This window comes from Sturnus vulgaris, chromosome 14 (genome assembly GCF_052056855.1).
Source record: "Sturnus vulgaris isolate bStuVul1 chromosome 14, bStuVul1.hap1, whole genome shotgun sequence".
NCBI lineage: Eukaryota > Metazoa > Chordata > Aves > Passeriformes > Sturnidae > Sturnus > Sturnus vulgaris.
Window position 1 is genome coordinate 516,014 of NC_142256.1, and position 27,351 is coordinate 543,364.

A 27,351-nucleotide genomic window follows, 5' to 3' on the forward strand; every position below is an offset into this window, starting at 1 on the left:
TTCTAAGGACCAACATTCGACTTAGGCTTAGGGATAGCTCTGCTGTTTGGAACAAGGTTGCAGGCTGTTTTTGGAAGTGTGTCTACAGTGGAAGATGCAGTAGCTTTGTCCAGGATTCTCCAGTTCTGCAGGCCAGTGGTGAATGCTGGAGCAGGAGACCCTGACTTGCCATCTGCTGTTAGGTCTGCCATCATCCTGGAGAGTGTCTGCACTCACCTTTGTCACGGGGCTTTCTCACTTCTTGGTGCTCAGCCAAGCACAGCTGGATGTCTCTGCCTGCCGTGACCTGTGCAGCACTGCTTTCCACTCGCACTCCATCTCTCCCACTGGTGTTGGTACCACTGATGCCAGTTCTAGAGCCTGGTTCTGGCACTGCATCCTCACCAGATGTAGCGACTTCTGTGTTGTCAGGGCACTGGGGGATGATGCCACAGGCAGGAGCCGCGCTGTATGCCATTACAGTGCACCACAGAAGGGACTGAGTCCCAATATTTGGAAAACACACGAGAGACCCTGGTCCCAGCAGGGTGTCCCTTCTTACATGTGCCAACATTCACATTTGTGGACTAGAGAGCAGAAAGAGCAACCCAGCTTAGGCAGGCCACAGCCAGTGGCAGTGGCACAATGAGGGCTCAGCGATGGCTCGGCAGTGGCACAGTGATGGCCCAGCAGTGGCTCAGCTGTGGCTTGGAAGTGGCAATGGCACAGTGATGGTAGTGCAGTGGCTCAGTATTGGCTTGGCAGTGGCACTGCCACAATGATGGCACTGCAGTGGCTCAGTTGTGGCAAAGCACAGTCATGGCTCCGCAGTGGCCCTGGTGCAGCACGTGCTGGTGGCCACTAGAGGATGGTGCTGCCTTGTGGAGGGCCCCACTGCAGACAAGCTGGCACCACTGGCCCCTTGTTTGCAGACAAAGCCCCTTGCTACCCAACAGATCCGCAGCCTGCAGTGGGCTCAGTACTTCCCTCATGCTTCCCAGGACAGTGCTGAAAGCCTCGTGTGCATCCTTGACCCCCCAGGACAGTGTCATCGCTGCAGGTCTGTTGGCACCAAGATTGTGTACTGGGACCATTGTGGTCCAAATGCATCTTACTGGTGTGGGGAAAGGCAGCAGGTGCCCTGGAAAAGAAACTGTCTCCCATGAGGCTCTTGCCTGCCATTCCTTAGGGAAAGCAGAGGTTCAGTATCCAGACTCTCCCCTTTCCATGGGCACAAGTGCTGCTTAGATGTCCAGTGACCCTCATGTCCTGCAACACCTAGGGCTGGGAACCAAAGAATCTGTTTTCCAGTGAGCTCCATCACTGCATCCCAGACCCAGCACAGCCCCTGAGAATCCCTTCAGCTGCTCTGTGCTGAGCTCCCAGTGCTAACTGTGACATTCAGATGGGATCTGCGTGGAGGAGCTGTGTCATGCCTCCTGTGAGGAGGATGGAAGCCAAGAGTGCACATCATGACTGAGACCTGTGATGTACCTGTCTGGGGCTTCATTTCCTCTCCTTATTCTTGTTGGGTCTCTTTACCTTCCGCCAAACTATCTGGTCCTCATGGGTGCTGAGGATGCTCCTCCCAACTCTGAATTGAGGTTGTGCTTCCTGCACACAGCTTGGGCAGCAGCAAAACCAAGGGGCAGAGCAAGTTCATCTCCTGGTTGGAGGCAGGGTTTGCAGACCCAGAAACCTGACCTATTTCTTCCCCTGACAGAACTCTAGCCCTAGGCACAACTTTGCTGCAGAGGGACTGATGGTTGCAGCCCTCCCTGCCCCCTCACAACCACCCCTAAGCCACGCACTGGTAACATCTTGAGGACTTGGGGTTGGGCATCTTTTAACTAAGCATTTCCACGGTTTTCCTGATCTCCTGGTTCTGGTGTGTTTCAGTCCCCCCATCCCAGTGCCCCAGGATCCTCTTAGCACAAGTTTGCCAGGATTTTAGGGTGTCCTCACTCAGTGCCATGCCTGGGCTCCAGCATCTCTCCTAACACAACCCAGAGATTTCCCTCTGATACCTGGCAGGTGAGTGGTTGATCAGGCCGCTGAGCTCAATGTCAGGCCATTGGTCCTTGTGGTACCCGAGGAAATGCCCAGGATCCAGCCACAGCAGATGCACTAATGGTCTCCAGTATCATGTTGGCTGACAATCGCCACCAGCCTATGCTAATTGTCTGGCATCATTTATTCCTTATTTTAATCCAGAGTTTGAGCTGGGAGTTGCCATTGTTCCTTATCACGTTTTTTTTCTCCCAGACAAAAATGGACACAGGGGTTTTGCGATGCCAGGCCATCTTCCTGCTTTTGCCTGCCTATTGTTTGAGCTGTGATAGAATTAAGTCATCATCAAAAAATTTAGTTCTGTTGAGCTGTGCAGGGTCTGTGACATTGGAGAGGTGCATGGGGGGTGTAGGCACACTTTCCATGCTGTGGAGGGGCTTCATCCCACTCTTCTGGCTCATGGCATCTGATAACCATCATGCAGTTCAGTGTTTCTGTGTGTCATTTCACATTGAATGACAGCTCTGTGTCTGTCCATGCTGTGTCTCATGTCACACTGACTGTACCTCTTCTAGTTTATCTGTCTCCACGGTGCTGAGGGCTGAGTCACACCAGACTGCACTCGGGTGATTCCAGCCCCACCAGTGTGCCACGAACCCTGGGCACAGAAAAGCCTGTCACCAGCTTTACTGCTCCTCACCCTGATGTCTCCGTGTCCCTCATGTGTCCTTCCAGGGAGCCCCGGAAAATCATCCTGCACAAAGGCTCCACCGGCCTGGGCTTCAACATTGTTGGAGGGGAAGATGGCGAGGGGATCTTTGTGTCCTTCATCCTGGCTGGAGGCCCTGCTGACCTCAGTGGGGAGCTGCGGAGGGGAGACCGTATCCTTTCGGTGAGTTGGTGCAGCACCCACTACCCCTTCATGGCCTCCGACAACCCCGGGTGGGCCCCTGTCCCCTGCGACCCGAAGCACAGTTCTGTGCGATTCATCCCGGATGCCGGTGTGTTGACACCGGGGTGTGCCCCCGGGTGACCCCGCTGTGGGGACAGCCCTGATGCCTGGGCTTCCCGGGGGCAGGTACTGGCTACTACCGGGAATGCCGGTATTGGAAATGCCAGTAGCAGGCGCGGTGCTGGGGATACAGTGGCAGAGTGATGAGGCTCTGGGAGTGTGGGTACCGTGGGTCTCGGTAGAGAGACGGGGCAGAGCCCCTCGATTCGTGTCCGCATCGGTCTGGTTCAGCGGAGCCGCTCTGTCCCGCAGGTGAACGGCGTGAACCTTCGCAACGCCACCCACGAGCAGGCGGCGGCGGCGCTGAAGAGGGCGGGGCAGACGGTGACCATCATCGCGCAGTACCGGCCCGAAGGTACCGCCACGGGCCACCGCGACCGGGACCAGGGCGGGCGGGGCATGCAGATGAGGGATGTGGTTATGTAGATGAGGGGTGGGTATATGCGGGTGAGGGGTGTGGTTATGGAGATGAGTGTGTTGTTATGCAGATGAAGGATGTGGATGAGGGGTATGGTTATGTAAATGAGGGGTGTTGGATGTAGATGAGGTGTGTGTTTATGTTGATGATGGGTGTGGTTATGCAGATGAGGGGCGGGGCGGTGGCCGGCGCGCGGACAGGGAGGCCGGGCCGGGGGGCTGCGGGCGAGGCGCCGCCGGAGGGGCGGGGCCCGGGGGCGGGGCGGGCGCTGATTGGCCGGCGGGGGGGGGGGGGGGTGCCGCGGCGTCCCGCCGGCCGTGCCTGCGCCGCTTTGTGTGCGGGCCGGGCGGGTGCGGGGCCGTGGCCGTGGCCGCCCCGTCTGCAGGTGAGCGCCCACCGCCGCACGGGCAGCCCGGCCGGGACCCCGCCGGCAGCGGGGCCAAGGGGGGGCTCGACGGGACGGGGTCATCTTCGGGGGAGGGGAAAGAGCTCTTCTTGCCGGAGGGCGTCGCCGCGAGGCCCGGCTCCGTGGAGTCCCACGGGCTTTGCTGGAGGGACCCCGTAGTCGGGAGAGCTCAGGGGTCCTGGAGGGCGACTATAGTGCGGACGGGGCTGGAACCGGGGCGTCGCTGCTGAGTCCCCACCTCTGAGCATCCCACCTGCGGCGCCACCCCGAGCCTTTCGTTATCGCTGGGTTCCGGCAGTGACGGGGGCTGGTGGTCCCGGGCTGAGCAGCTGGGGTAGCGGGAAGGGAGCGGGCAGCTGCCTGCACAAAGCTTCCCCGGGCGGTAGCGCTGGAGCGTGGCCCGTGGGCTGGGAGGACGAGCGCTGTTTGGGTGCCCCGCCAGCCAGCGAGGTCCCGGGGCTGGTCCCGGGGCTCCCAGAAAGGCGCCTTGCACGTGCTGGGATGCAGCCGTTCCCGTCCGCTGGAAAACGTGTCTCTCCTGGGCCCCGCTGGCTTTCTCCACCAGCTGTTCTAGTCCTCTCCAAGAAGGCCGATGTCTCACCTGAGGCATGCCCTTCGTCTTGTGTCTCCTCTGTGCCATCACTGGGCAAAGTCCTGCTGGTCCCTGTCTCCACTGTTCCTCCATCCCATGGCAAAGGCCATTGGGGCGCAGAGTCATTGATGCTGCTCTGAGTTGTGCTGTGGGTGTGGGGTTTGTTTGTTTTGTTTTTCTTTCTTTCCAGGAAGCGCTTAATGTTCTCATATTTCTGGCTCTCTCTGCCACTTGAGATTTGGCAAAGACACCAACCAAGAGTGGTTCTTAAATGTCAAACTGGACAAGATGTTTTAAAAGCCCCTTAAACTGAGGCAGAAATGTCAATATGTTGTCACTGGTGACTTTCCATGTCTGTGATGGTTCCTGGCACGTGTGGGCAGCAGCCATCCCGGGAGGCAGCATTGTGGCTGTGGAGTACAGGCTCTTGTGTCCTAGAAGCTGTTCTCAGTGCTCCAGAGGTTTGAAGGGCTGGGAGTCATGGAGAAAGTTCTCCCTGATGTGAGCCCCCGGTGTGGGTGAGGCTGGGCCTACTCAATGGGCCACATGCTCTCAAATGTTTGCCTTTTTATGTTTGTCATGTGGAAAGAATAGGAGAGCTGGATTGTAGGATGGCCAGAGGAGGAGATGCTGGTGGAAAAGGGATTTGAGAAGGATTCCCCGCTAGCAGAGGTGGAGGATGGCACCTGTCTTTTGTACCTGAGCGTGGGCAGGGCTTGCCTTGGGGTGTTGGATGAGCACAGTGTGCTCTGTGTCTGACCCTGCTGGGGCTCCAGGGGGAAGAGAGGCTGCTTGTGCAGGTTCTGGGGGATGAGGGCCCTCCCTGTTTTGTCCTGCCAGACACTAGGAGGGAAAAGAAGCAAAGACCAAACCAAGAAAGGTTAGAAAGAGGAGCTGCTGTCCTGCCTTTCTTCTGAGTACCAGCACCTTTGACCTCTGCTGCCTGCTGTCGAGCAGGGGAGTGAGTGATGGCTCCTCTTAGCTTTTGTGAGGCCCGAGCGCTTCTCCCCCTGACCTTTGCCTGCTGCTATCACCAGCGCTTGGATTTGGCAATTCCCCCTCCTCACATCCCATGCAACAAAGCTTTGACATTCCTCACCTGAAAATACAAAAAGTCACATTATGGTTTTTCTCTGAGTCAGTCTCTTTAAAGGGAAGTTCCAGGGCTGTGCAATGAGTTCTAAAAGCTTCTGAGCTTTCCCTATGGCTGTGCTTTCTTCTGCTTTCCTAGGCCTGTGGAGGGAGGTGTTTGTGCAGAGGGAAGGTGTCTGGGATCAGGGTGCTAAAATGCTGGGCTGAAGCTGTTGGTTGTCTTTGCAAGTGGCTAGGCTGAAATCTGTTACTGAGCATTTCTGGGCTCTGTTGATGGCCCAGCCTGGGCCTGGGCAGAAGTGTTTGGATAAAGGGCTTTATGTGTACTCAGGAGTTGCTTTCCAATGTAGCTCTCCTCTCTGCCAACGCCTTCTCCTTTGTGCTGTCTCCTGGTACCCAGATGCAGACCCACGGCTTTGTTGGCTCTGCTGGGTGTGTTTGCAGGTGTGTCACATACGTGCTGGTTCTGGGATCCTTGGGGCAGGCAGGTGATCCCTGCCTGTTGATAGTGGCCTATAGCATGCACACACTCAGGGATTCCACTCCCAGTATGGAGCTCACCATAGGGGACAGAATCAGGCCCAGCTCTAGGAACACCCACACCCTGGAAAGGGAAAAGCAGTGGGAGGGTACAGTGGTGTTTTTATCGAACTGGTGAGTGAGAAGAGCTAACATCCTGGCACACGGCGCAGCACCGTGATGGCACTCACGGCAAGAGGTGCCTGCTCATTTGTTACATATTTTTCAGTCTTGATAAGCATGTCCTGAACGTGTTGAACTCTGTGGGGATCAGCTCTGGCTCACCTCCCCTCTGCACCCTGGCCAAGCTTTTTGGGAGGGTTTCAGCTGCACGGGAGAGAGTCAAGGTGCAGAGCCAAGGTGGCCGTAAGTTAGGGAGCAAAGGCAGGAGCACTGCTTTCTGGGCGTGATCTCTGGTCATTGTCTCAGACTGTTCTAATGTGGAAAAGGGTGCCCATGGCTCCTGTGCTCAGTCCTGGGCTAACTTTGCCTCCCCTGCTCTGGGAGAAGGCAGCAGGTTTGCTTTTGGGCTGCCTGTTCCTCAAGTCTGTGCCCTCCCACAAGGTTGGTGGCACTTTGAAAGACCCTTCCTAGAGCAGGGCTGTGTTTGCTCTCAGAGCAGCCCCTGTGTCCTTCAGTTTGCCACGGGTAGCCTGGTTTGTGCTTGTCATGTCAGTGAGCTTTTCCCATGCCTCCAAGCAGCATGGCCACTCCAGCAAAACTAGGAAAGTCCCTTTCCATTGAGTGCCCCAGCTGAAATGGGGGCATTTGAGAACTTTGCCCTTGGGCTGCATGCATGGGATGTGGAGATGTGTATGCCATTTCTGGCAAGGCCGTGGCACCCACAAGTTGCCCTTCCAACATCCCCACCCTGATGCTAAAGGTGGAGAAATCTCCTTTTGCCCTGTTTCCTGTCCAGTCCCAGGCAGTGCATCCTCAACACATCTTGTGGAGAAGAGTGTTGTGGGAGGAATGTGGGAGTCTGTGTAGCAGGAGCAGTGGTCCCCAGCAGGGTTTGTGACCTGGCTGGGGACAAGGGTTGTAGTGTTGCTTTCTGGGGGAAACCGCGCTTCTGCGTCAAAGAGGGTTTAAGAAGAAGCTGGACCTGCTTCTGGCAGATGCTCCTCTGGGATTCAAGAGCTTATGGTTCTTCCAGGGCAGAATGAGCTGTGTGGGGCAAGAGATGTGGAGTGGGATGAAGCTCACTTCCCTCTGCTGAGAGCTGCGTAAAATCCTGGTGCTGCTTTGGTGGCAGAATTCAGTTTTCTTGTGAAATAAGCGTTGTCCATGCCGTGTCCATGCTGCAACTATGTTTCCCTCTGCCAGCAGGAAGGCAGACAAGGCAGTGGGTATCCCTTAGCATGGGGCAGCCAGCGGTTTTCATGGTCTCCTCATTAAGCAGCTGACCCTGCCTGGTGTTGAATCAACTCCAGATGTTGCATGGCAGGAGAAGGGGCTTCACATGGAGTTTGTTTGCCTCTTAGCAGTTTTTGTGTATATTGCCTTTTATTTTTCCCGCAGTCCTTAAGTAAAAATGTATCTTTGGCAACTGGGTGTTGCAGGGGGATACCCAGGCTGTAGGGCTGGAGAGTCAGAAAATGCTGAGCTGCAGCTGCATCATCCCGTAACCCCAGCCCAGCTTTTGTCTGCACTGAAGGTCCATGGGAGAGGGGCTGGCTCCTGAACAAAGCCCACAGAGCATTTCTGAGTAGTGTTGCTGCTCCCCCCATGTGATGTGGCTCCATAGGCCCAGCACAGCTGAGCTGCAGTGCTCCCCTCCCCAGAATTAAAACCTAAGCCACGTCTAAACCACTCAGTTGTGGACAAGACTTTCTAGGCAAGTCTTACAGGACAGATGAACCTGGTCCTCTCTCACCCGTAACTGCAAGATGTGCCCAAGGGACAAAATCCAGGGTGTGAGGCGAGATCTAGCAGCCGTGGCAGTGCCAGCAGCTTTACTGGAGCCACAACTGCACTTTCCTCATTCAGCCCTGGATAGGGAGGCCTGGTGCCTCCACCCTCTGTGTGTCAGCCCGACCTTTACACCGGCTGAAGGTCGGGCTGGCGCGGCGGCGGGTGCCGGGGTGGTGGCTGCTCCTGTCCAGCCGCCTGGCAGGATAGGTGCTGGTGTCTTCTGGAGCGTTCTCCAGCTCTTTCTGCACGTCTCTGCTTCTGAGATGTAGAAGCAAAAGGTGAATTCCTCCTCCCTGCTCCTCTTCCAAGGGCAGGGACTTTGTGCTTTGCCTCCCTTTCCCCATTCCTGCTGAGGAGAAGGTCTTTGCTGCCAGCAAAACCGTGGGTGGGGACTCTCCCAATGGCTGTGGTCGTGTCTCAGGGCTCCAGCTGATGGGCAGTGGTCTCCTGGAGGGGCTCTCGTTCTCTCTGTGTGTTTTGAACTGCTCTGTAGGTCAGCAGCTAGCCAAGTCGTGCCCAGCCATTTCCTCCTGGAGCTGCAGCTCAGCAGCAGTGAAGGTCACAGCAGCCCTTGCCTGAGCTGCTGTGTGGGAAGTTGTGGTGAGGTTGAGAGCAGCTGGAACCGTGCCTGCTCCAGATGCCCTGCCTGGACTCCTGCAGAGTTCTGTAACCTCTTTAGCTTTGCCCTCCCTTGTGTGCGGGGACAGACAGCTCGTGGGCAAGAGCCTTGTGGACAGGCCTGGCTGGGCATGGGGATCAGCCGTGCCTGCACTGACCAGCCCTGTCCCCACAGAGTACAGCCGCTTCGAGTCCAAGATCCACGACCTGCGGGAGCAGATGATGAACAGCAGCATGAGCTCGGGCTCCGGCTCGCTCCGCACAAGCGAGAAGAGATCGCTCTATGTCCGGTAAGGCTCCGCCCCGCCTGCTGCTCTGCTCTGGAGCGGGGGACATGGCACATCCCGCAGCCTGGGCCCAGGGGGGTCACGGTTCAGCCCGGGCTTGCAGTGCCCTGGATGCATCACCTGGAGGGTGCAGCAGAGAGAGCGGGGCTGTTGCACTGGCTTGTCAAGGCTGGGTACTGGAATGTCTTTCCCAAGGACTGCTCCAGTTTGAAAGCAGTGGTCTCTGCAGAGCCTGGGTGGCCGCAGGTCAGCCCAACACAGAGGATCAGTGGAAAACAGGGAGATGGTGAGCATCCAGCCCTGCTTCTGCCCCAGGCAGCTTGTGGCAGCTTTCAGGGCACTCTCCTCAAACCAGCTAACAGGCTTCTCCTTGTCTCCTGCCATTCCTGTGGCAGGATCTGGCTGGATGGGAGATGAGCTCTTAGGAGGATTATTGCTCTGAGTCCTCAAAGCACTTTTGGTCTGGAGCCAGGTGCAGAACAGGCAGGCAGGGGTTAAACAGCCATGCAGCTCAAACTGCTGCAAATCCTGTGCAGACAGGACAACCCCTGCCACCTCTTGCTTGCCACAGCACCAGTGGGATGAGAGCTAATGAGTAATTTTAACTTAAAATAATTTATTAAATTATTTATTAAATTATTAATTATTAAATTTTTTTTAATAATCCTGTAAATCCTCACCCTGCACAGCCTGTTGCAGGTGAGGCTGGCAGGAGCAAGGGATGCTGCTTCTCATTCCCTGTGAGAAGGATGGTAAGGGCTGAGACTGCATGAGCCTCAGCCTGCATCTCCCACTGCATGGCTGCTCCATGCAGAGGGACTTCAGGCATGGTGGATATGTTGCAAGCCTGGCAGGAGGGGAGAGCTGCAGCTCTGGGTTCCTGCAGTTCACACCTTCCCACAAGTCTCTGCAGGCATCTTGCTTGATTTAGCATCTCAGGGCTCCCTGGGGATGTGTGACAAGCTGGGTGCAGTGTTGAATAAACATTATCTTGTTAGTCCTGCCCTCACTGCACTTTTTTCCTGTGGACATCCTCATCTGTGGAGGAAGGTTTAGGCTGGGTCCAGCTTGAGTTGTTCTGTTCTCTGTCTGGAAAGGTGTTCATGTATCAAAGTATTCCTGTGAACCAGAGAGCTCCCTGTTGCCTCCACGCTACTCGTAGTATTTCTTAATTCTTGGTGCATCCCCCTATAGAGCGTTGGAGGCCTCCACAGCACTCTGTCCCCTTACACATACCCAGGTGCAGCTGGGCTGTGCCTTGCTGAGAGGGTGATCCCAGGGGAGAGCTTTTCCCCAGTGTGGCCCTTCACAACACTGCTTGACACGCCCTGCAAACGTGCTTGGAAGAACTGCCGGGTGCCCAGGCTGCCCCAGCCCTTCTGGGCGGGGTAGTTTCAAGCACAGTTTACCCGAAACCAGCTGAGCTGCTGCACTGTGGACAGGACATCAATTACAGGACTTGCTACCCAACTGCTTGAGTCAGCCCTGTATGGTTGCATTGCATCCTGTGTGCTGTTGGAGGGCTGGAGCTGATTTGGGGGTGCTGGAGTTTCGTGCAGCGAGTGCAGGGGCAAAGCAGGTTCACGTCCTGCCTGTCACCTCCCTGCAGTGCTGCAGGGCAAAGTCTGCCAGCACTTTGGCCGTGCTGAGTGGGGATGGAGGTCAGGCAGGCATTGCGCCTGGGCACCAGGAGGAAGCCATGGGAGTCCTTGGCACTGCTTCCCTGCCCTCCAGCCAAACCATCTGCTCTCCTGGCTGTGAGTGCTGTGAGCTGGCCTGGGGACAGAGCGGATCTGCCATCTGGCCCCTGTGCACCCGGAGCACCGAGCCATGGTGGGCCCTACATGCCAGCACAGCCAGGGCCAGTCTCCTGGAGCATCGTGTCTTGGGGCAGCCAGTGCCTCACGTGCTGGCTCTGCAGGTGTCCTGCCCATGCAGAGATCTTGCTGTGCCTGTCCTGGGATGCTGGTGGCTGCAGGAGGAGCATGGGCCCTGCACTGCTCTGCAGGGCAGGGTGCATGCAGTGGGCAGGGCTCCTCGCAGCCTGCCTGGCTTTGGGAACCGGCCCGACCAGTTCCCCAGGGCCTTGGCCAGCAGCACTGACCTCACAGCGGCCTGTCAGCCACATGCAGCCTTATCTTTTGGCCTGGAGCTGCCTGCAAGGCTTGGTTACCCCCGGCCAAAGCACCCGTTGGTGCTCTGCTGCCGGCTCCAGCCACACTGCCCTGCAGATGGAACAAGCACAAGAGCTGCCCCAGCTCTGAGCAAGCTGGGCAAGGAGAGCAGATCTGGTGTGTGAATAAATCTGGATGTATCGGGCAGATTGGGTCTTGTCCCAGAGAGCCTTCCCCATGGGGCAGCCCTTCTTCCCATTCAAGACCCAGCCCCAAGTGCCCTGGAAGGTTTCATAGCCCACCACTCCCCTGGCAGAAATTCCCTCCAAGCTCTGCTGCTCCACAGGAACATGCCACATGATCCCTCAGCCCTTCCTCTTAGAGTGTGCTTTTAGACCCCCCTTTGGAGACCCCACAGTGGAAAGGGGTAATGAGCAGCACAGAGGATGTCTCTCCTGCTTGAAGAAGGTTTATTAGGGCCAGGATTAAACCAGCAGCAAGCCAGTGTTTGCAGTGCCTGGGCTCATGCTACGCTGGGGGCCAGTGGGGCCAGTGTCTCAGGAGCAAATACAGAGGTTGTGCTGCTACTACTTTTAATGACTCTTCTCTTTCTTTGTCTTTTTGCATGTTGATGCTTCAAAGCATTACACAGTTTGTGTGATCTGACATTACTAGAGCTGCAAGTGAAGCCATCAAGAGCAGCTTATGGGTACAGGCTGCAGTGCTGTGTGTGTAAAGTATTAATGCTCCTCTAGTAAAAAAAACCAAGTATTTTCTATAGCTGGTTAGTTTAATTTCGAAGATAATTTTAAACTAAATAAACTGTTCTCGTGAGAGGTGTCTAGGGGTATGAAAATGATCAGTTGTGGAAGCAGATATATATGCTCTGAGATGCATTCTTCATTCACAGGTTGTGTACATAAAAAAAGGCTATGCTCAATGCCTTAGTGGTCTACTGGTCTCTGCCTGTGCAACCACCCACCAGCAGTGGGGTCTGATGTTCCCCATCCCATTCCTCGGGCCCACAGCCATGGAGGGATGGTGGGGAGCAGCCCTCCTGCAGGCTGCTGCTATGGGCCTGGCCTGCTCACTAATCACAGACACTTTCAGTGCATCTATGGCTCGTGTGCATCCTGCAGCTGAGGTCAGCAGTGAGTTCTCTCAGTCCAGTACTGTTGTTCCTGCATTGCATTCTTCAGGGCTTGTGCTGAGCCTGCCAGCTGAGGGATGTGCTGGTGGCTGGCAGCACTGCTCGCCTTGGCAGGGTTTGCACTTAAACTTTTTAAGGTGTGAAGGTTTCAGTGTCCCAGGAGGTTGGCAGTGCTGCTGCCCTGGCTGCCTGGCCATGCTCAGGGAAGGCATCACTCCTCTCTGCTCCTCCACAGAGCCCTGTTTGACTATGACCGGACCCGGGACAGTTGCTTGCCCAGCCAGGGACTCAGTTTCTCCTACGGGGATATCCTGCACGTCATCAATGCCTCTGATGATGAATGGTGGCAAGCCAGGCTCGTCACACCCCACGGCGAGAGCGAGCAGATCGGAGTCATCCCCAGCAAGAAGAGGTGAGTGTCCATCAGCAGGAGCTGTCACACTTGGTGACCCCAGGATTTCCCCACACTCTGTGAGCCCTTTAGCCCTCGGGGCTCTGCTCAGGCTGGGATCTCCTTGTGGTCCCAATCAACCTGCCCCTGTGCAGCGTGCAGGGAACCTTGGTTGCAAGCTGTGTCTGTGTACAGGTCTCCCTATGAAGGTGTTCACCAAAGCTGGGTGAGACTCTAGGTGAGGAGGGGAGTGGTCAGCCCCCTCTGTGGTCTCTGTGGGGATGGGGAGTTGGTGTTAGCAGGTCTGGGTCTCCATGTGAGAGCAAAGTCACAGCAGTAAGAGCTGCTCCCTGTGTCCTCTGTCAATCTCAACTCTGTAGCCAGGGCCTGCTTTGAGGTGTGGAGTCACAGAGAGCAGAGGAGCTGGCTGTTGCTGCCTTTAGGTGTGCAAAGCCAGTCTTGAGTTTGTCCTCTATCCCTGTTGGGAAGACTGGCTTGGTTCCTCTCCTGCTCCTGCAGACACTGGCCTGGGCCAGACTCTGGGCAGGCAGCTCCACATGTGACCCTCCCTGGGAAGGAGCGTCCATGTGCCAATGGAGGTACCACCCGAGGGTGCCTGGAGCTGCCTGAGGAGCCATGTGGGCAGCGTGGAGGGCACGTGGATGGGACTAGTGGCTCTTTCTCTCCTGATCAGGGTGGAAAAGAAGGAGAGAGCACGGTTGAAAACAGTGAAGTTCCACGCCAGGACTGGCATGATTGAGTCCAACAGGGTAAGTGCTGATCTGGGGCTCAGTGGGGCACCTGGAACTTGTAACTAGTGAGGGCAGGATGAGTCCCAGCAGCAAAAGCTCCTCATGGGGCAGCTCAAACAATCCCAAAGCAAAGAGCTATATGACTGAACCTGCCCCAGGCCCACATCTGCTTGGCACAAACCCTCCATGACTATGCAGTGACTGAGCAGAGAAACACAGGATGGTGTGAAAGTACTGGGGAAGGACCCATGTTTGGAGTGATGGGGTGGCAGAGCTCATGGCTTGGAGCTGCCTGCAGGCAGTTGGTGAAGGTAGCTGCCTTCTCACCTCACGAGCAGTGCTTAACATGCCAACAAGCAAGGAAGAACAGGCTGGCCACCCCTGCAGAGCTGTTGATTGCCCCATCAGCTTCCCAGCATCCCTACCACGTTTTTCTCCATGCTTAATTTTTTTCCCGCATTACAGTTCTCATGTAATCTCCATGATTTCATTTGAGGGTGACTGCCGTGACACAGCTCCTCATTGTCTCTTCATTTTAATTTTCCCCACATGCGTTAAACACCATTGTTTTTTCTGTCCTCCCTTCCATCTCCATGCTCTTCAGTCGATCAAAACGAAACGTAAAAAGAGTTTTCGCCTCTCTCGAAAGTTTCCATTTTACAAGAGCAAAGAGAACCTGGCCCAGGAGAGCAGCGGACAGGAACGTAAGTAGCAGCTGGCCAGAGAGGGCAAGCCTGCATCCCTCAAGTTCCTTGCCCTGAGGGAAGAGATTCAGCACATTTCCATAGCCAGGGGTCCTGGCACCTGCCTGTATTCAGGTCTGTGCTCCACAGTCAGAGCACAGCAGCTAGAACAAAAATGGAGCTTGAAACGAAAGCAACAGCTGCAGTCTGGCACACTCTTCCTTTCTCTCATGTTCAACGTCTTCATCTTTTCATCCAACCTTAAACCCACCCAACTCCCTGCTCTGCCTCTCCCTGCTCTCCCCCTTTTGCTGAAGGCTCTGCTCCCTCCCTCTGCCTGCTTCCCTCCAAGTGAGGGGCTGGCTGCCTCCTGCAGAGCTTCTCCTGTCCCGCTCAGGGCCTGGGGAGATCCCAGCTCCATATTCCTAAAAGTGGCTTACAGCTCCACATTCCCACTGGAGAGCCTTTCTAGCAGATTTAGCTCTGTGGGCACGGGGAAGCCATGACCCTGCTGCCCACCCGTGACTGAGGCACATCTTTAGTAGTTGGCTGCAGATGTTGGGGGTACACAGCTCTTGCCACCCCGAGATTCCCAGTAAAGGCAGGGTGTTAGGGTGTTTATCTTGTTGCCCCTCTTGAATCTTGACATGAGCAGCACTGGAGCTGCTCACCAAACCCACCCCTTCCTCTGAGTGGTGAACTGAATCCCCTCCTTGGGCAAGCATCCAGGCTGGCAGTGCCCACTGCCTCTTTCCAGAGCAAGGCAGAGCTGTGTCTGTGCCCCAGTGCCTGCACAGCAAACACATTCCCCCTGTCTGGAGCTGTCTTGGGTGTCATACAGAGGCAGGAGGTTGCTGCTGGGCTGCTCCAAGGGCTGCCTGCATCCGTTCTATGCCCATGACAAGCTGGTGCCAGCTTTTGGTGATTTCAGCAGATGACAGCACAAGCCTCTGGCCCGTGCTGAAGGTTGTCTGTGTGTCTGCCTGTCTCTAGTAATGCCTGGACATGGCTGAGCTCCAGTGAGATGCATGCTGAAGCTGGGAGCTCGCTTTTGGCTGCCCTGCAGTGAGATGACACAGCATGGGGAAGGGACAGGCCGCTCTCTTTACCTGCCTGCATCACAGACACACAGCCAGCTCCCTCCTTGTGCTCTGCCACTGTCCATCCCAGCTTGCAGTGGGGGGTCTCTGCCTCACATTTCCACAGCCTGTGCAAGCACTGTGGTGTGGGGCAGCTGACATACACAGGTGGGGAAAAATGTGTCCTCCTGCCACATGTTGTAGGACTGTGTGCTGTGCATGGCCCCAGAGTGGCCAGGTTATGTTGGGGAAGCACAGAGCCACTGTGCCCTGCCAGTACATTCCATGAGGAGAAACACTTCAACCCCTGTGCCAGCAGCTCAGGGCTGCATTTGCTTGGTGCCAGCTGATGCTGCTGCCCTGCCCTCCCCACACCCAGGGTGGCCTGTGGGGGCTCTTTGGCAGAGAGCGTGAGCTTGGGGGGTGGAGGTGGTCCAGCCACACAAGGCAAGATGTTGGCAGCGGGCTGATGGTGTCAGCTCTGAAAATATTTAACCTCACTTGCAGTTGCAGCTCTGGGCCGTTCTGCACTCCTGTCACTAATGCTGGTCTGGCTCTGTCTTCCCCATCCCTCTGACTCCCCTTTCCTGCACTGTCTTCTCTCCCCTTCTCCCCCTTCTTGCTGTCTGTGAAATCAGGACTTCCCTGGGTTAAGTGACGATTATTATGGAGCAAAGAACCTGAGTAAGTTGAATTCCGATGCACATTCCTTTCTGTGGCTGGCGGTGCCTGGGGAGTGGCTGGGGCAGCTGTGCTTCCCTGGGCGCTGGGCAGGAGGAGCCCTGGGTGCTGCTCCCCTGCTGGGGACCCCCCGTGTGCCAGCGCAGGCTGTGGGGTTTGAGGTGCCGCTGCTGCACGTGGGACGGGATGGGGGAGACTGTCTGGGGGTGTTGGCCATGCCCTAAGTGCCTGCTGCACCTCCTCATCCTCTTCTTCCTGCTCCTGTCTGGGTTGGTTGTTGCTTTAGCATTCGGAGCCACTGCCAGTGTGGGTGGGAGGTGGCCATGATGGACCTGCTCCGAATGGGATGGGTGACAACATTTTAAGGTGTTTCCACCTTTCTCTGGGTTACCACATATGCAGAACTGCAGAATAATGACAGGAGCCCCATGGTCTTCTGAACTGGGGCTGAGTTCCCTGCCAAGCTTTGCACCCCCCGACCAATGCAGAGCCTGACTCGGGCAGGCAGCAGCCAGCAAGCCTCTGTGGGGTGGTCGCAGCACTAGGATCAGCCTGAGCAAGCAAAGCCCCAAACTCTGTCCCATTCTGTCAGTGTCTTGTCTCTGTGCATCCCAGCCTCATGCCCAGAGGTAGGCTCCCCCATCCCTGTGCCAGCACAGCCGTGCCCTCCCCTGCCTGCTGTGTGCATGCTGCACCTGCTCCCCTGCATTCTCCTCCCTGTGCATTCCACCTTCCCTTGGCCTGGGAAACCCAGTGCCTTCACATCTGCCAGACAGGCCCTCCTGGCCTCCCTGTCTTCTCCTGGAAGCAGTCCCCTGCATGTCCCCGGGTTCCCAGCAAAGGGTGAAAGGTGCCACCCTTGCCCCTGTGGCACAGACTCGTCCTACTGGGTGCTGGGCTGCAGGTTTTTTGGGAGGCCAAAAAACTGCCCTTGGTCAGTAGTGCTGGGTGGCAGCTGGGGTGCTCCCATGCCTCCTGCCCATGCTCCTTCTGAAGGGGATCTCTCTGGTTGCTTTGCAGAGGGCGTGACATCAAACACCAGTGACAGCGAGAGCAGTTCCAGTAAGTGTGTGTCCACCTGCTGTCCTGCCCCATGTACGTGTGTGTGTCCCTGTATGAGTGTGCATGTTTGGGCACTTCCATCTTGTCTTGTCCCAGTGGTGGTTCTGTTCGGAGGCTGGTCCTTCCTGCTGGTGACACTGAGATGCTGCGGCCAGCTCTCTCCTTGGAGCCAGGGACAGCAGGGGCAGGGAACCTGCCTACTTCACTGCTCTCTCCTGGCTGCAGGACTCTGCTCCAAGGCAGGGTGGTGGGTTCCCAGTCTATTATGATCCCCATCCTCAGTGCCTGCTACAGGAAGCAATGGCCAGAGGCCAGGCCTGTAGTATAGATGGCTCCTGGAGCCCAAGCCTATACAAGAGCATAGATCCAGCTGCAATAGATGCTCCCTTTGTCCCCAAAAAGTCCTCTAAATACCTGCAGGGAGGACACTGCATCCCAATGGGCTGGGAGCCTGCAGCTGTGGGGGAGGGAAAAAGCCAGCTTGACCCAGAGCTGGGACATGAATAATTAAAGTGGCTCAAGGGCTCCTAACTGCATGCCCGTCATGCTTCACATCCGTGGGCTGAGTGATGGGGACAGCCTGGAGTGTCCCCTGAGTTGTGGGAGGCTGAAGGAGCAGGAGCCAGCTCCTCACAGCTGCAGAGGGGCTGGAGGGCTGCTACAAGTGCTCATCTACATCCCCCTGGCTCTGTTGCAGAAGGACAAGAGGACACCATCCTATCGTACGAGCCAGTGACGCGGCAAGAAAGTAAGTCCTGAGCTGAACTGCCCCGTGCCCACTCCAGAGTGGGCCACCTGTGTCCCCAGCACAGCCAGGGTGTCCGGTGTGCCCTCCCCTCCTGCCATACCAGCACAGCACTGGTTGGATGCAAGTGGAGTCTCGTGTGTTGCGTGCAGCAGGGGAGCTTTCCCTGGCCTCGACTGCCCAGGTTGAATCAACAGAAAAGATTTGTGTCAAGGTCTGCAAGACCAAGGGGGAGATCCAGAGCTAAAACTGAGCTGGGCTTTAGTCCTCAGCTGAGAACAAGATTATCCCTTCCTGCCTCAGACCAGATCCCTGCTGCAGAGCAGTACTGTCTCAGCCCACAGCCTTTAACCCTGCTTGATACTCAAACCCTGCAGACCCTTTCACAGGCTGAATAGTCCCAGCCCCAGTGGTCTGTCCTTGCCAGAAGCTGGATCTGACTCGTAGGCTCCCATCACTCCCCCAGCTCCATGGCATCCTCGCCCAGCTGTCCTGGTTGCCTGGCTCCTGCCCCAAGCAAGGGAGCAGCTTTGCTGATCCACGGCCCTGGAGACCTGCAGAACCTTCCCTGGGGCCACCCAGATGGTTTGGGTCAGATGGGAAGGACATGTTTACCATGACCAGGAGGAGATAAACTCTCCCAGAGGAGGCACCTTTAGGTGCCCATGTGAGCACTGCCAGCAAGGAGAGGGCACGTCGATGCCAAGAGTGGCAGTAGGGTCAGCTGCCCACAGCACAGGTGGGGCCTCAGGTTGTGGCTTTTCTTTGCAGTTCACTATGCGAGGCCAGTGATCATCCTGGGGCCGACAAAGGACCGAATTAACGATGACCTCATCTCTGAATTCCCACACAAGTTTGGTTCCTGCGTGCCCCGTAAGTCCCAGCCAGCACTCGGTGCCTTTGCTGGAGGGAGGGGAGAGTGGTGGCTCTGCTCCTTGCAGGGTCTTGCCTGTGGCATGGGGAGGGGCTGGAAGCACAGATGGGTTTTGTCCCCCTAGTTTCTCGTGTGTCACTCTGGGGTCACTCTTGGTGCCCGCTCTCCTCCAGACACCACCAGGCCTCGGCGTGACAACGAGGTGGACGGCCAGGACTACCACTTTGTCGTATCCCGGGAGCAGATGGAGAAAGACATCCAGGACAACAAGTTCATAGAGGCTGGGCAGTTCAATGACAATCTCTATGGGACCAGCATCCAGTCAGTGCGAGCGGTGGCAGAGAGGGTGAGTGTCAGGTGCCATTCCTGGGACTGGCATCCAGCCCGAGCCCACACGCATTAAGCAGTTCCCCTCCTTTCCCCGTGGTGTTAATGAAGGGCTGTAACCACATTAAGCAAGCATGGCACGATCCTCTCCTCCCTCCAGAGTCCTGCCAAGCCATGTGGCTGCTTTTCTCAGCTGTGTTACTCTACCTCAGCATGGTACTTCTGTCATACAAACTCCACCCAAAAGCCTGGCACTGGTGGCCCAGCCTTGTGCTCAGGAGCTCAGAGGATAGAGATACCTGGGTGCCCTCAAAGCAGCAGCGTTCCTCTGGAGGAGTCCTGGAGTTACCCAGGGCTTGTAAATAGTTTCACATATCCAGACAAAGGTTCAGTCCCTTTGCATTGTTGCTGTCCTGCCCTGAGCAAGCAGGAATGTGAGGCCGTTGGGAGCTGACTTGTGTCTCAGGAGTGGGGTTTCATTTCTGTGGCTCCTCCCTTTTCAAGCACAACTGTATGAGCAAGCTGTTTCCCACACATAGTAGACTGTGTGGGTAGTTTTGATCCTGATTGTCTCCTTTCCAGGGGAAGCACTGCATCCTGGATGTGTCTGGCAATGCTATCAAGAGGTTGCGACAAGCACAACTTTATCCCATTGCCATTTTCATCAAACCCAAATCCATTGAAGCCCTCATGTAAGTGCAGCACCGTGTTCTGTGACCCTCCAGCTGCTTCTCCTGCTGCTTCTGGCCCTGGGTAGTGCAGGCTGGAAAGGATGTGAGAGCTGAGATTACAACTCTTCTGAGCAGCAGCAGTAGAGAATATTATCTGTGAGAGATTCAACAGCTTGAGACTGACCCTGAGATCAGAAGAAATTCTGCTGACACCAAGGGGCCTGGGAGTCGGAAGGGTCAAATTGCTTATTTCTATGTTTTGTGGAGATGAGAAAACCTAGGCAAGCAGGGAGACTTCTGCAGCAGTCTCACAAATTTAAGGGATTGTTTGAATTTGAATTCTCTTCCATGCTATAGTCAAGGAGGGTGGGGTAGGTGGTAATGGGAAGAACTGGTGGAAGTTGAGATGAAGTGCCGAGGCAGTCTGGAGTCTGTGGGGAAGAGCCCTGCCTTTGGGAGCTGGGTCCTGCACAGCTTCCATTCCTGTGAGCAGAGGATTTCCAAGCACTCTGGCTCTGTGGGCTATTTTTGCTTCTGTTCATTGCTAAGAAAAAAAGCTAAAAAGTTTCTAATTTTTGTGCATGGCAGGGAGATGAACCGGAGACAAACATATGAACAAGCCAACAAGGTCTTTGACAAAGCCATGAAACTTGAGCAAGAGTTTGGAGAATATTTTACAGGTGAGTGTCCTGAGCAGGCTTGTATCTGATTTACTTCATTTTTCTGTCCTGCAGCTGTGACCTCTCTGCCAGCACTGTCCTGCTACAGGGTCATGGGAAAACATCCAGCTTCATCAAAGCAAAAAAGAAATGGCACTTTGCCAGGAGGGCTCTGCAAGGGGACTCCTCCAAGTTCAGTGGACAGGAGTAAACCAGTCATAGAGGAGGAGAAAAGTTGTCAGGCAGGATTTTCTGAGTTTGTGAAAGCTTACCACCAACTTCAACAATAATAGAAAATCTAAAAATCCCTAAGCAGGAGAAGCTCAGGGTTTCAAGTACAAGTAAACTCCCTGCATAGGAGAAAAGGGGAGCATTTTCAAAGAGAGAAAAGAGAAGTTTCTAAAGATGAAAGATAAAAAATTAGTGACCTAAATGGTGGAGACAGTCCTGAGTTATTACAAAACATCAACTGAAAAAGACTGGAAGTTTGGCTTGCTTCCTAAGTAGTCTTTGCTCAAGAGCCAGTCAGGGGTTGCTGACACTTTGTGCCTGCTGAGATGAACTGCTCATGACACAGACATCCTTGTGCATTAAGGAACTAAAGTTTGTAACATGATTAATTCTGGAAAACCACAGGCAGGTGAAGAGGCAGAAAAACTGGTCTTCCATCTTTTCTCCAGTGCAATAGCTGTTTCTTCTTAAGCTAAGGAATGATAATGTTGCCAAAGTGTGTATTACCCACCTAATAGCTACTGGGAAAACCCTCAGGCAGGATGTTTTCCAAAAATTGATTTCAGCTAGGCAAATATTTGGGTATAAACACTGCGAGCTTTCCCCAGACCTCCTGTCCTGGGCAGCAGCTCCAGAGCTTCTGGGTGTTCCTCCAGGAAGACATACCACAGTTTTGCAGGCCCTCAACATGCCACTGTGCGCTTGTAGGGCGAGTTTGATGTTGACCTATGAAAAAGGAATGCTGTTGGCTGAAATGTGTTGAAAGAACTGGGTAATGGGCAGAGTGATGGTCGCTGTCACGGGTTCTGTGCCAGCAGCTTAGAATGAAGGAGCAGAGGTGCTGGAGGATGGTCCTGGCTGAGTTACAGAGGCAGGCTGGATTACCAGAAAGCTTTGGCCCTTCTCGTGCATCTTGCTGTGATGTAAGCAGCACAGTAAAGTGTCTCATGCTGTGTCTGTGCTAAGCATCAGGACTGGGCAGGGATTGCTGCTGGGAGCATGCTGGCCCTTCCCAGCCTGAGAGCTCTGTGCTCCCACCCCTCAGCAGGGGAAGCAGCAAACATGAGGAGCCTTCAGCAGCTGGCCAGAAGGAAAACCAGAGGGAAGGGACACTCCACTGAGCTGCCCCAGCCCTGCCTTGCCTCACTCTGGTCAGTGCAGCCGTGGCAGTGCCAGCCCTAGGGCAGTGCCTGACACGGTTTGCAAAGCTGATTAGCAGCCTGGTGTGGAGAGGCCAGCCAGTCCTGCACACAGCCAGGGCCTCTGCCAGCCAGGATCAGAGCTGGCTAATCCCTGCCGAGCTGCTACTTTAACCCTCTGTGTCACTGGGCCCATGGCAGCTCCTCTGACACCGCCTGGTTCAGTCCCTGCTGGCTGTGCCATTGGCCCTTTGGGGCAGCAGGAAGGCTCTGACATAACTCACGGCAGTGCTGCCTGCTGCTCAAGGTCTTGCTTGTTCTCTCCTCTTCCAGCCATCGTACAAGGAGACTCTCTTGAAGAAATTTACAGCAAAATCAAACAGATCATTGAGGACCAGTCCGGGCACTACATCTGGGTCCCGTCCCCAGAGAAACTCTGAAGATGTCTCCCACCTGCTTCCCTGTGAGCAGAAGATCTCTGAAGTCCCACCCATCCAAGCCCTCTGCCCCGAGGGGGAGGGATATGAAAACTATTCCTGCTCCCTTTTTTAGATCGTCACAAAATTGAGTTTTCTAGTCCTGTTTCTTTTGTTGGGATGAACTCATATCATTCATCGCGTGACTGTTTCCACCATTCCTGCATGGACCTTCCCACTGCTCCATTAGAGACAGACGAGAACCCATTCAAGGTCGTTTTTTTATTATTATTATTATATTATTATTATTATTATTATTATTAACTAAACAAAGAATCAAGATGGGAGGAGGCGGCTAAGGACTAATGTAAGAAAACAAGTGAAACAATGGACTCTGAACACATGAGCTGGTATCAGAGCTCCAGGGGCATTTTTCCAAGTGTGACTGTCTAGCAGCTCTGAACAGTGCGACAGATGGGCAGCAGAAAGCATTTTATTTATCTGTATATGTAATTTATATATAATATAGAGGAGAGATATTATATATATATTATATATATATATATGTATGTGGACTAGGAAATCTGGGGGACCTCTCTGGAAAGGTGTTGTGTTATTGCAAGGTTCTTTCAGTTCCTCTGTCCCAACCACTTGGTGTAGGGAGTCCACTTGGGCAGGAAGAGCTCAAAACGGTACCAGGGGCTTTGGAAACTTCTCCCATCCAGGCCAGTTCCCTGCAGCCAGCCTGGGTCTGAGACAGGGCAAAGACTGGTACTGCCTGTGCAGGAGGGACCAGAGCAAGGAGCAGCAGCTGGCCTGAGAGAGGCTGGGAGACAGAGACTGAGCAGGAGGCTGCGGAGCAAGAGAATGGATGATACTACATATTAAATTGCACATTGTTTTACGCACCACCTTATGTGTTTGCATGAGAGGTTTCCTTTTGGTTCTATTTTTTTAAGCTGATTTTAAACCAAAACCATATTGTGTTGTCGTGTTGGCTTTTTATTATTATTATTATTATTATTATTATTATTATTATTATTATTATTATTATTATTATTATTATTATTCCATTTTTCTCTTGTTAATGATGGACTGAATGGGTATAAAATCCTGTTTTTTAACTTATTTTTTAAGCTGGCTCTATTGTAAATAGAATCTAGATCTGTGGTGTTTAGTTAAGAAATACTTTACTGGCCACATGGAACAAATGTACTCACTGTCCTGTGTTGCTGTGAAAAACCTGGGATGTTGGACTGGCCCTGTACCTGTGGGTGCAGGTGGAATGACCCATTCTGGCCTGTGGCAGCACACTGGCATTCCCTTCTGCCACTGGCAGGAAAAGCCCCCAGCTGTGCCTTGGATGGACACTCACATTTTCCAGATCAGTAACAGAATTGAAAAACTTCCTCTCTTCCCTGCTCCATGCCGAGTTCCCAGCCCTGCTGTGTGCAGTGCTGGAGGTGGCTCTCCCAGGGGAGGGGCTGTCCTTCCAGCAAAGGTGACTGTGTGCCCACCTTGCCTGGCTCTGTCTCTGACATCTCTGTGAGTCCTGTGGCTGAAGCTGGGTTCTGATGCCTCCCCCAAGCCACCCCAAAACCCTGAAGTGGTGCCCCAGCTGGCAGGCAGAGGCGCAGGGGTTGCAGAGCTGCCCCATCCACTGGGCACTGGCATTTTTCAAGAGAGGCGACTGTTGGCACCGAGACACTTGGCCCTAAGCTAGGACGTGTCTGCCTTTGAGGACACTTTGGCTTCTGTGCTTGAGTGGGGCTCCAGTGTGGGAACAGACCCTTATGTGGAGCTGGGGACACTCATGTGGCCTTTGAGGAGTGTGTGCTGGGTGCTCAGAGTTCAGGTCTGAAGGCTCCCACCTTACAGAGCTTTCCTCACACGGTGCCACACCCCACAGCACAGGAGGTCACTGTCCAAGCAGACCAGGTAAGTCTCCTTCTCCCCTTGTTTGGCAGGGACAAGCTGTGGTCCCCTCTCCCCGAGGTGATGGTTCTCAGTGTGTCACTCAGTGCCTGGCACACAGGCCACGGCTGTCAGTGTGAGCCAGAGCTGCTCTAGGACTGTCCAAGTGCTGACTGGGCAGAAGCTTCCCTTTGGCCATCCTGCATCCCAAGGAGCCCTGCAGGGACCGAGCAGCTTCTGGGGCCAGGACACAGCTGCAGGAGAGATGCAGCCATGAGCATGGTGGAGGGCAGGAGGATTCTGCTGTCATTGGGACCGACCCTAAAGGAGCACACAGAACTTTGGCAATGGATTTCTGTCGGGCATCCAGCCCCTGCCCCGCTGGTCCTGCTCCAGCTGCTATAAATGTCGGTCCCTGAAGAAGTGGAGTAAGTGAAACAAAAGTCCTTAAGGTGCTAGTCACACATTCCTATCTTTTTTGTCTTTTTTTTTTCTTTTTTCTCTTTTTTCTTAATAGCCTGTCTCCCTCTATGAAGTCAGGTGGAGAAAAAGATTATGTACTCCATGGCATAGCTGACAGTATCAAATTGATCATGACAACAGTAGTTGGTTAACAGTGTTTCTTCCAAGGAGACATATATTTTTAATAAACAGAGTTGCAAAGAACTCTTGTCTTTGAGACCTTCTTGTAGAGTCCTTCATTGAGTACCAGATCTGTTTTTTTTGGTGCTGCTGTTAACAACTCTTGATATGGTGTCTGTCTGGCAAACTGAAGTGTTGACAGTGGTTTAGGGGAAAAAAAGCCTTTTTTAGTATAAAAGGTGCTGTCTGAGAACTTGCCTAGTGGAAAAAAGAAATTTTTAAAAAGTAGAAAACAAAAGAAAATAAGTGGGCTTATTTACAGCTGTAACTCAGACACTGAAAAGTGCTTTTGGTTGGGTTGTTTTAACCCAGGTTAAGTCTAGCCTGATGACACAACACTATAAATGTATTTTGGATCATGGCTTGAATTGTGGGGAGGTTGCTTTACAAATAATAGGGTTTATGTGCTGCTACATAATTGTTCTTGTATTGGATATAAAGACAACAAAGTAAATACATAGTCCAGCTAATATACAGATTCTTTTTACAGTTTTAACATGCTATTTAAATATCAGAGAGAAGTTGTAAAGACAACTAGTATAATTTTTAGTACCTTTCAAATGCAAGGAAAAGGAGTGTTCCCTGGAAGACAAATATGGTTAAAGGAGTGTCACAGTGCTTTTGTGCCTGAATCTGCTTTCACATTTAGCTGAGCTGACAGAAGGGTGAAGGAGTTTGGTTTTAAATACTAAATTTCTTTTTCACTTTCAAACTGCATAGAAGAAAACAAATTGAGATTTCAGGGGAACAAGGATGTTGTATCGACTGAGCATGGGCACACAGTTTGCTGACTTTTCAGTTTGTGAAGCTCACTGGACAAATTAAAAACCTTTTAGAAACTCCTTTAACTGATCAGATCAGTCTGGTGGTGGTTGTCCACAAAACACAGGAATATTAAGCAGTTGCTAAGCAGATCTGATGCTAGAATTAGCATTCTCAAACATCAAACTGTTTGCTTGCCTAATAACAGACTGAGAGCCATGGATGAAGCAACACAGAAGCATTGTCTGCTGCTGGCTGCCTCAGCACTGCCAGGCTGCTCTGCCCAGCCCAGGGTTAGTTCCAGTGTGGGGCTGCAGACACCCCTCCCATGGCAAACCATGATGTGTTCTGAGCTCATGTGTCACCTCCATCTGCTGTGGCAGGGAAACATTCAGGTTCCAGTGGGGAGAGGAACACAGAGTTATGCTCTCAAATAAACCCTGTCATTCCTGTAAAGCAGAACAACCTCTGGAAGAGAAACCAAGATGTGAAGAGAAAGGGTGGCATGGAGAAGGAAGCTGCACTGTTAAAGCTGTAACCACCCACTTTCCAGGCTAAGAACAAGTTGCTCTGCCTTTGCAAAGTCCTGGTCCCGAGAATAGCAGAGCACTGTCGTGATAATGGTCCTGATATCTAATTGTGAAATGTAGGAGCTGGTTCTTTTCTCTCACAAGACGTCCTGCCACAGCTGCCTGCAACAGGCATGAAAATAATCTGCCCTAAGACACCTCTAGAAAATTAGACTTTTAAGCTGCTTGTCCTCTTGAGAAACATGTCTTCTGTCTGCAGCTCTGGGTGTGCAGAAAAGCACAGGTTGTGCTGTGAGGCTATTGGAAGAGGGGCTTTAAGGGAATGTAATTATAATTTTCTCAAAAATCTTTTCCCACTGATGGACCTGTCTTAGATACGCCCATTGTTGCTAACGATGCTTGGCAGCACAATCTTCAAGAACTGCTGTTCTCTGCTTTCCTCAGGCTGTCACAGCAGGATTCATGGCACTGAAGCATCTGCTGTGAAGCAGGTAAAGTTATCATCATGTCAGAGGTGTCTCTTCAAGAATCCTTGGGTACACCTTGACCTTCAGTGTTTATTTATATCCCTTGCCTCCAAAATTAGGGTCATTTGTTTACCTTTAGGGTAAACATTACACATTGTTAGGGTCAATCAGTGCAGCATCTCTGAATGGTACAAACACGTGGGGGCACTTACGGGACTTGCAATACCTGGTTGGGGCCAGGCTTGACTCAGCACAGGGGTGACTGTGGAATTTCCTCCCCTAGTTCCAGTGCACTGCTTGACAAAAGCTTTTGCCCAATCGTCTAATGAGCTTCAGCCCTCTTCCAATTACCTTGATTTCTGATTATTGTGACCACTTCTAAATGTTAGTGGCCAGGCCAGCCCCTCTTCCTTTTCTGCCTCTCCCAAACGCTCAATGCAGCCACAACAGTGGGAGCAAAGCTTTTCCCACACCGTCTGGTGGGAGGTGCACCCTCAGTGCAGCCCCGCTCCTACTGCAGGTTTCTCTGGGTGCGAGGTAGCAGGAGGGGCTCCGGGGATCAGCTGGTATCTTCCCTGCCCTGCCCCATTCCCAGACTCTTCTCAGCAAACATGTTTTTCCCAGGGCAGGCTCCCTGCAGCCACAATCCCATCAATCCCAGGTTTAGAATCGCCCTCTCCCTGGACCCGTGCTCCATTTCACGCTGCAATTCTTTTGCGCCCCTGCACTGTTGCTTCTCCTCAAATGGTGAAGAATTTACCAGATTGGCGGGGGGGAGGGGAAAGGGGTGGAAGTTTGTGACCTCCTGTCCTGAACGATCCATTCGTGCTCTCCAAAGCAAGGAGGAGTCTGTAGTACAGAACCAGGGTCCAGCACACCCACAATGATGTGTAAATGGGAAACTACTGCTGCAATGCCACTCTCTGGAGGCATTTGTGCACATCCAGGGATGAGCACACAGGCTCTCTGAGCTGAAACAAAACAGGGATCAATGAAAAGATAAGAATGGGGGAGGAATGAACAGCTGTATTTTTTTTTATAGGTCAGCTGTTGCTGGTTTAAAAAGATATAAACCACAGTCACCCTTGATGGGCTACTGAACTGTAAAGCAACATTTAGCCTGGTAAAATAACCTGAACCATCTGCATTTGCACCAGCAAACACTTGCAAAATTGTGACTGTACACAAATTACTACTGGGAATGGCCACTGGAAA

The 27,351-nt window shown here is 53.5% G+C and overlaps 1 protein-coding gene across 8 annotated transcripts in view; it reads left to right on the forward strand.

Annotated features, from left to right (window-relative positions):
* Nucleotides 1–24,401, forward strand: part of DLG3 (discs large MAGUK scaffold protein 3) — a 76,945-nt gene extending 52,544 nt beyond the window's left edge. For 5 of the 8 annotated variants that reach the window (XM_014877142.2, XM_088172903.1, XM_014877143.2 and 2 more), the window contains 13 exons: nucleotides 2,725–2,881; nucleotides 3,254–3,356; nucleotides 8,736–8,850; nucleotides 12,347–12,523; nucleotides 13,197–13,272; nucleotides 13,859–13,958; nucleotides 16,718–16,759; nucleotides 17,457–17,507; nucleotides 18,276–18,377; nucleotides 18,552–18,724; nucleotides 19,288–19,397; nucleotides 19,965–20,056; nucleotides 21,739–24,401. In XM_014877142.2, coding sequence (XP_014732628.1) covers nucleotides 2,725–2,881; nucleotides 3,254–3,356; nucleotides 8,736–8,850; nucleotides 12,347–12,523; nucleotides 13,197–13,272; nucleotides 13,859–13,958; nucleotides 16,718–16,759; nucleotides 17,457–17,507; nucleotides 18,276–18,377; nucleotides 18,552–18,724; nucleotides 19,288–19,397; nucleotides 19,965–20,056; nucleotides 21,739–21,845 — 1,405 coding nt within the window. In that variant the 3' untranslated portion in view covers nucleotides 21,846–24,401. Of the gene's footprint in view, nucleotides 1–2,724; nucleotides 2,882–3,253; nucleotides 3,357–8,735; nucleotides 8,851–12,346; nucleotides 12,524–13,196; nucleotides 13,273–13,858; nucleotides 13,959–15,654; nucleotides 15,701–16,717; nucleotides 16,760–17,456; nucleotides 17,508–18,275; nucleotides 18,378–18,551; nucleotides 18,725–19,287; nucleotides 19,398–19,964; nucleotides 20,057–21,738 lie in introns of all 8 variants that reach the window. The other 3 variants (XM_088172904.1, XM_088172905.1, XM_088172908.1) reach the window with 1 other exon arrangement.
* The last annotated feature ends 2,950 nt before the right edge of the window (nucleotides 24,402–27,351 follow it).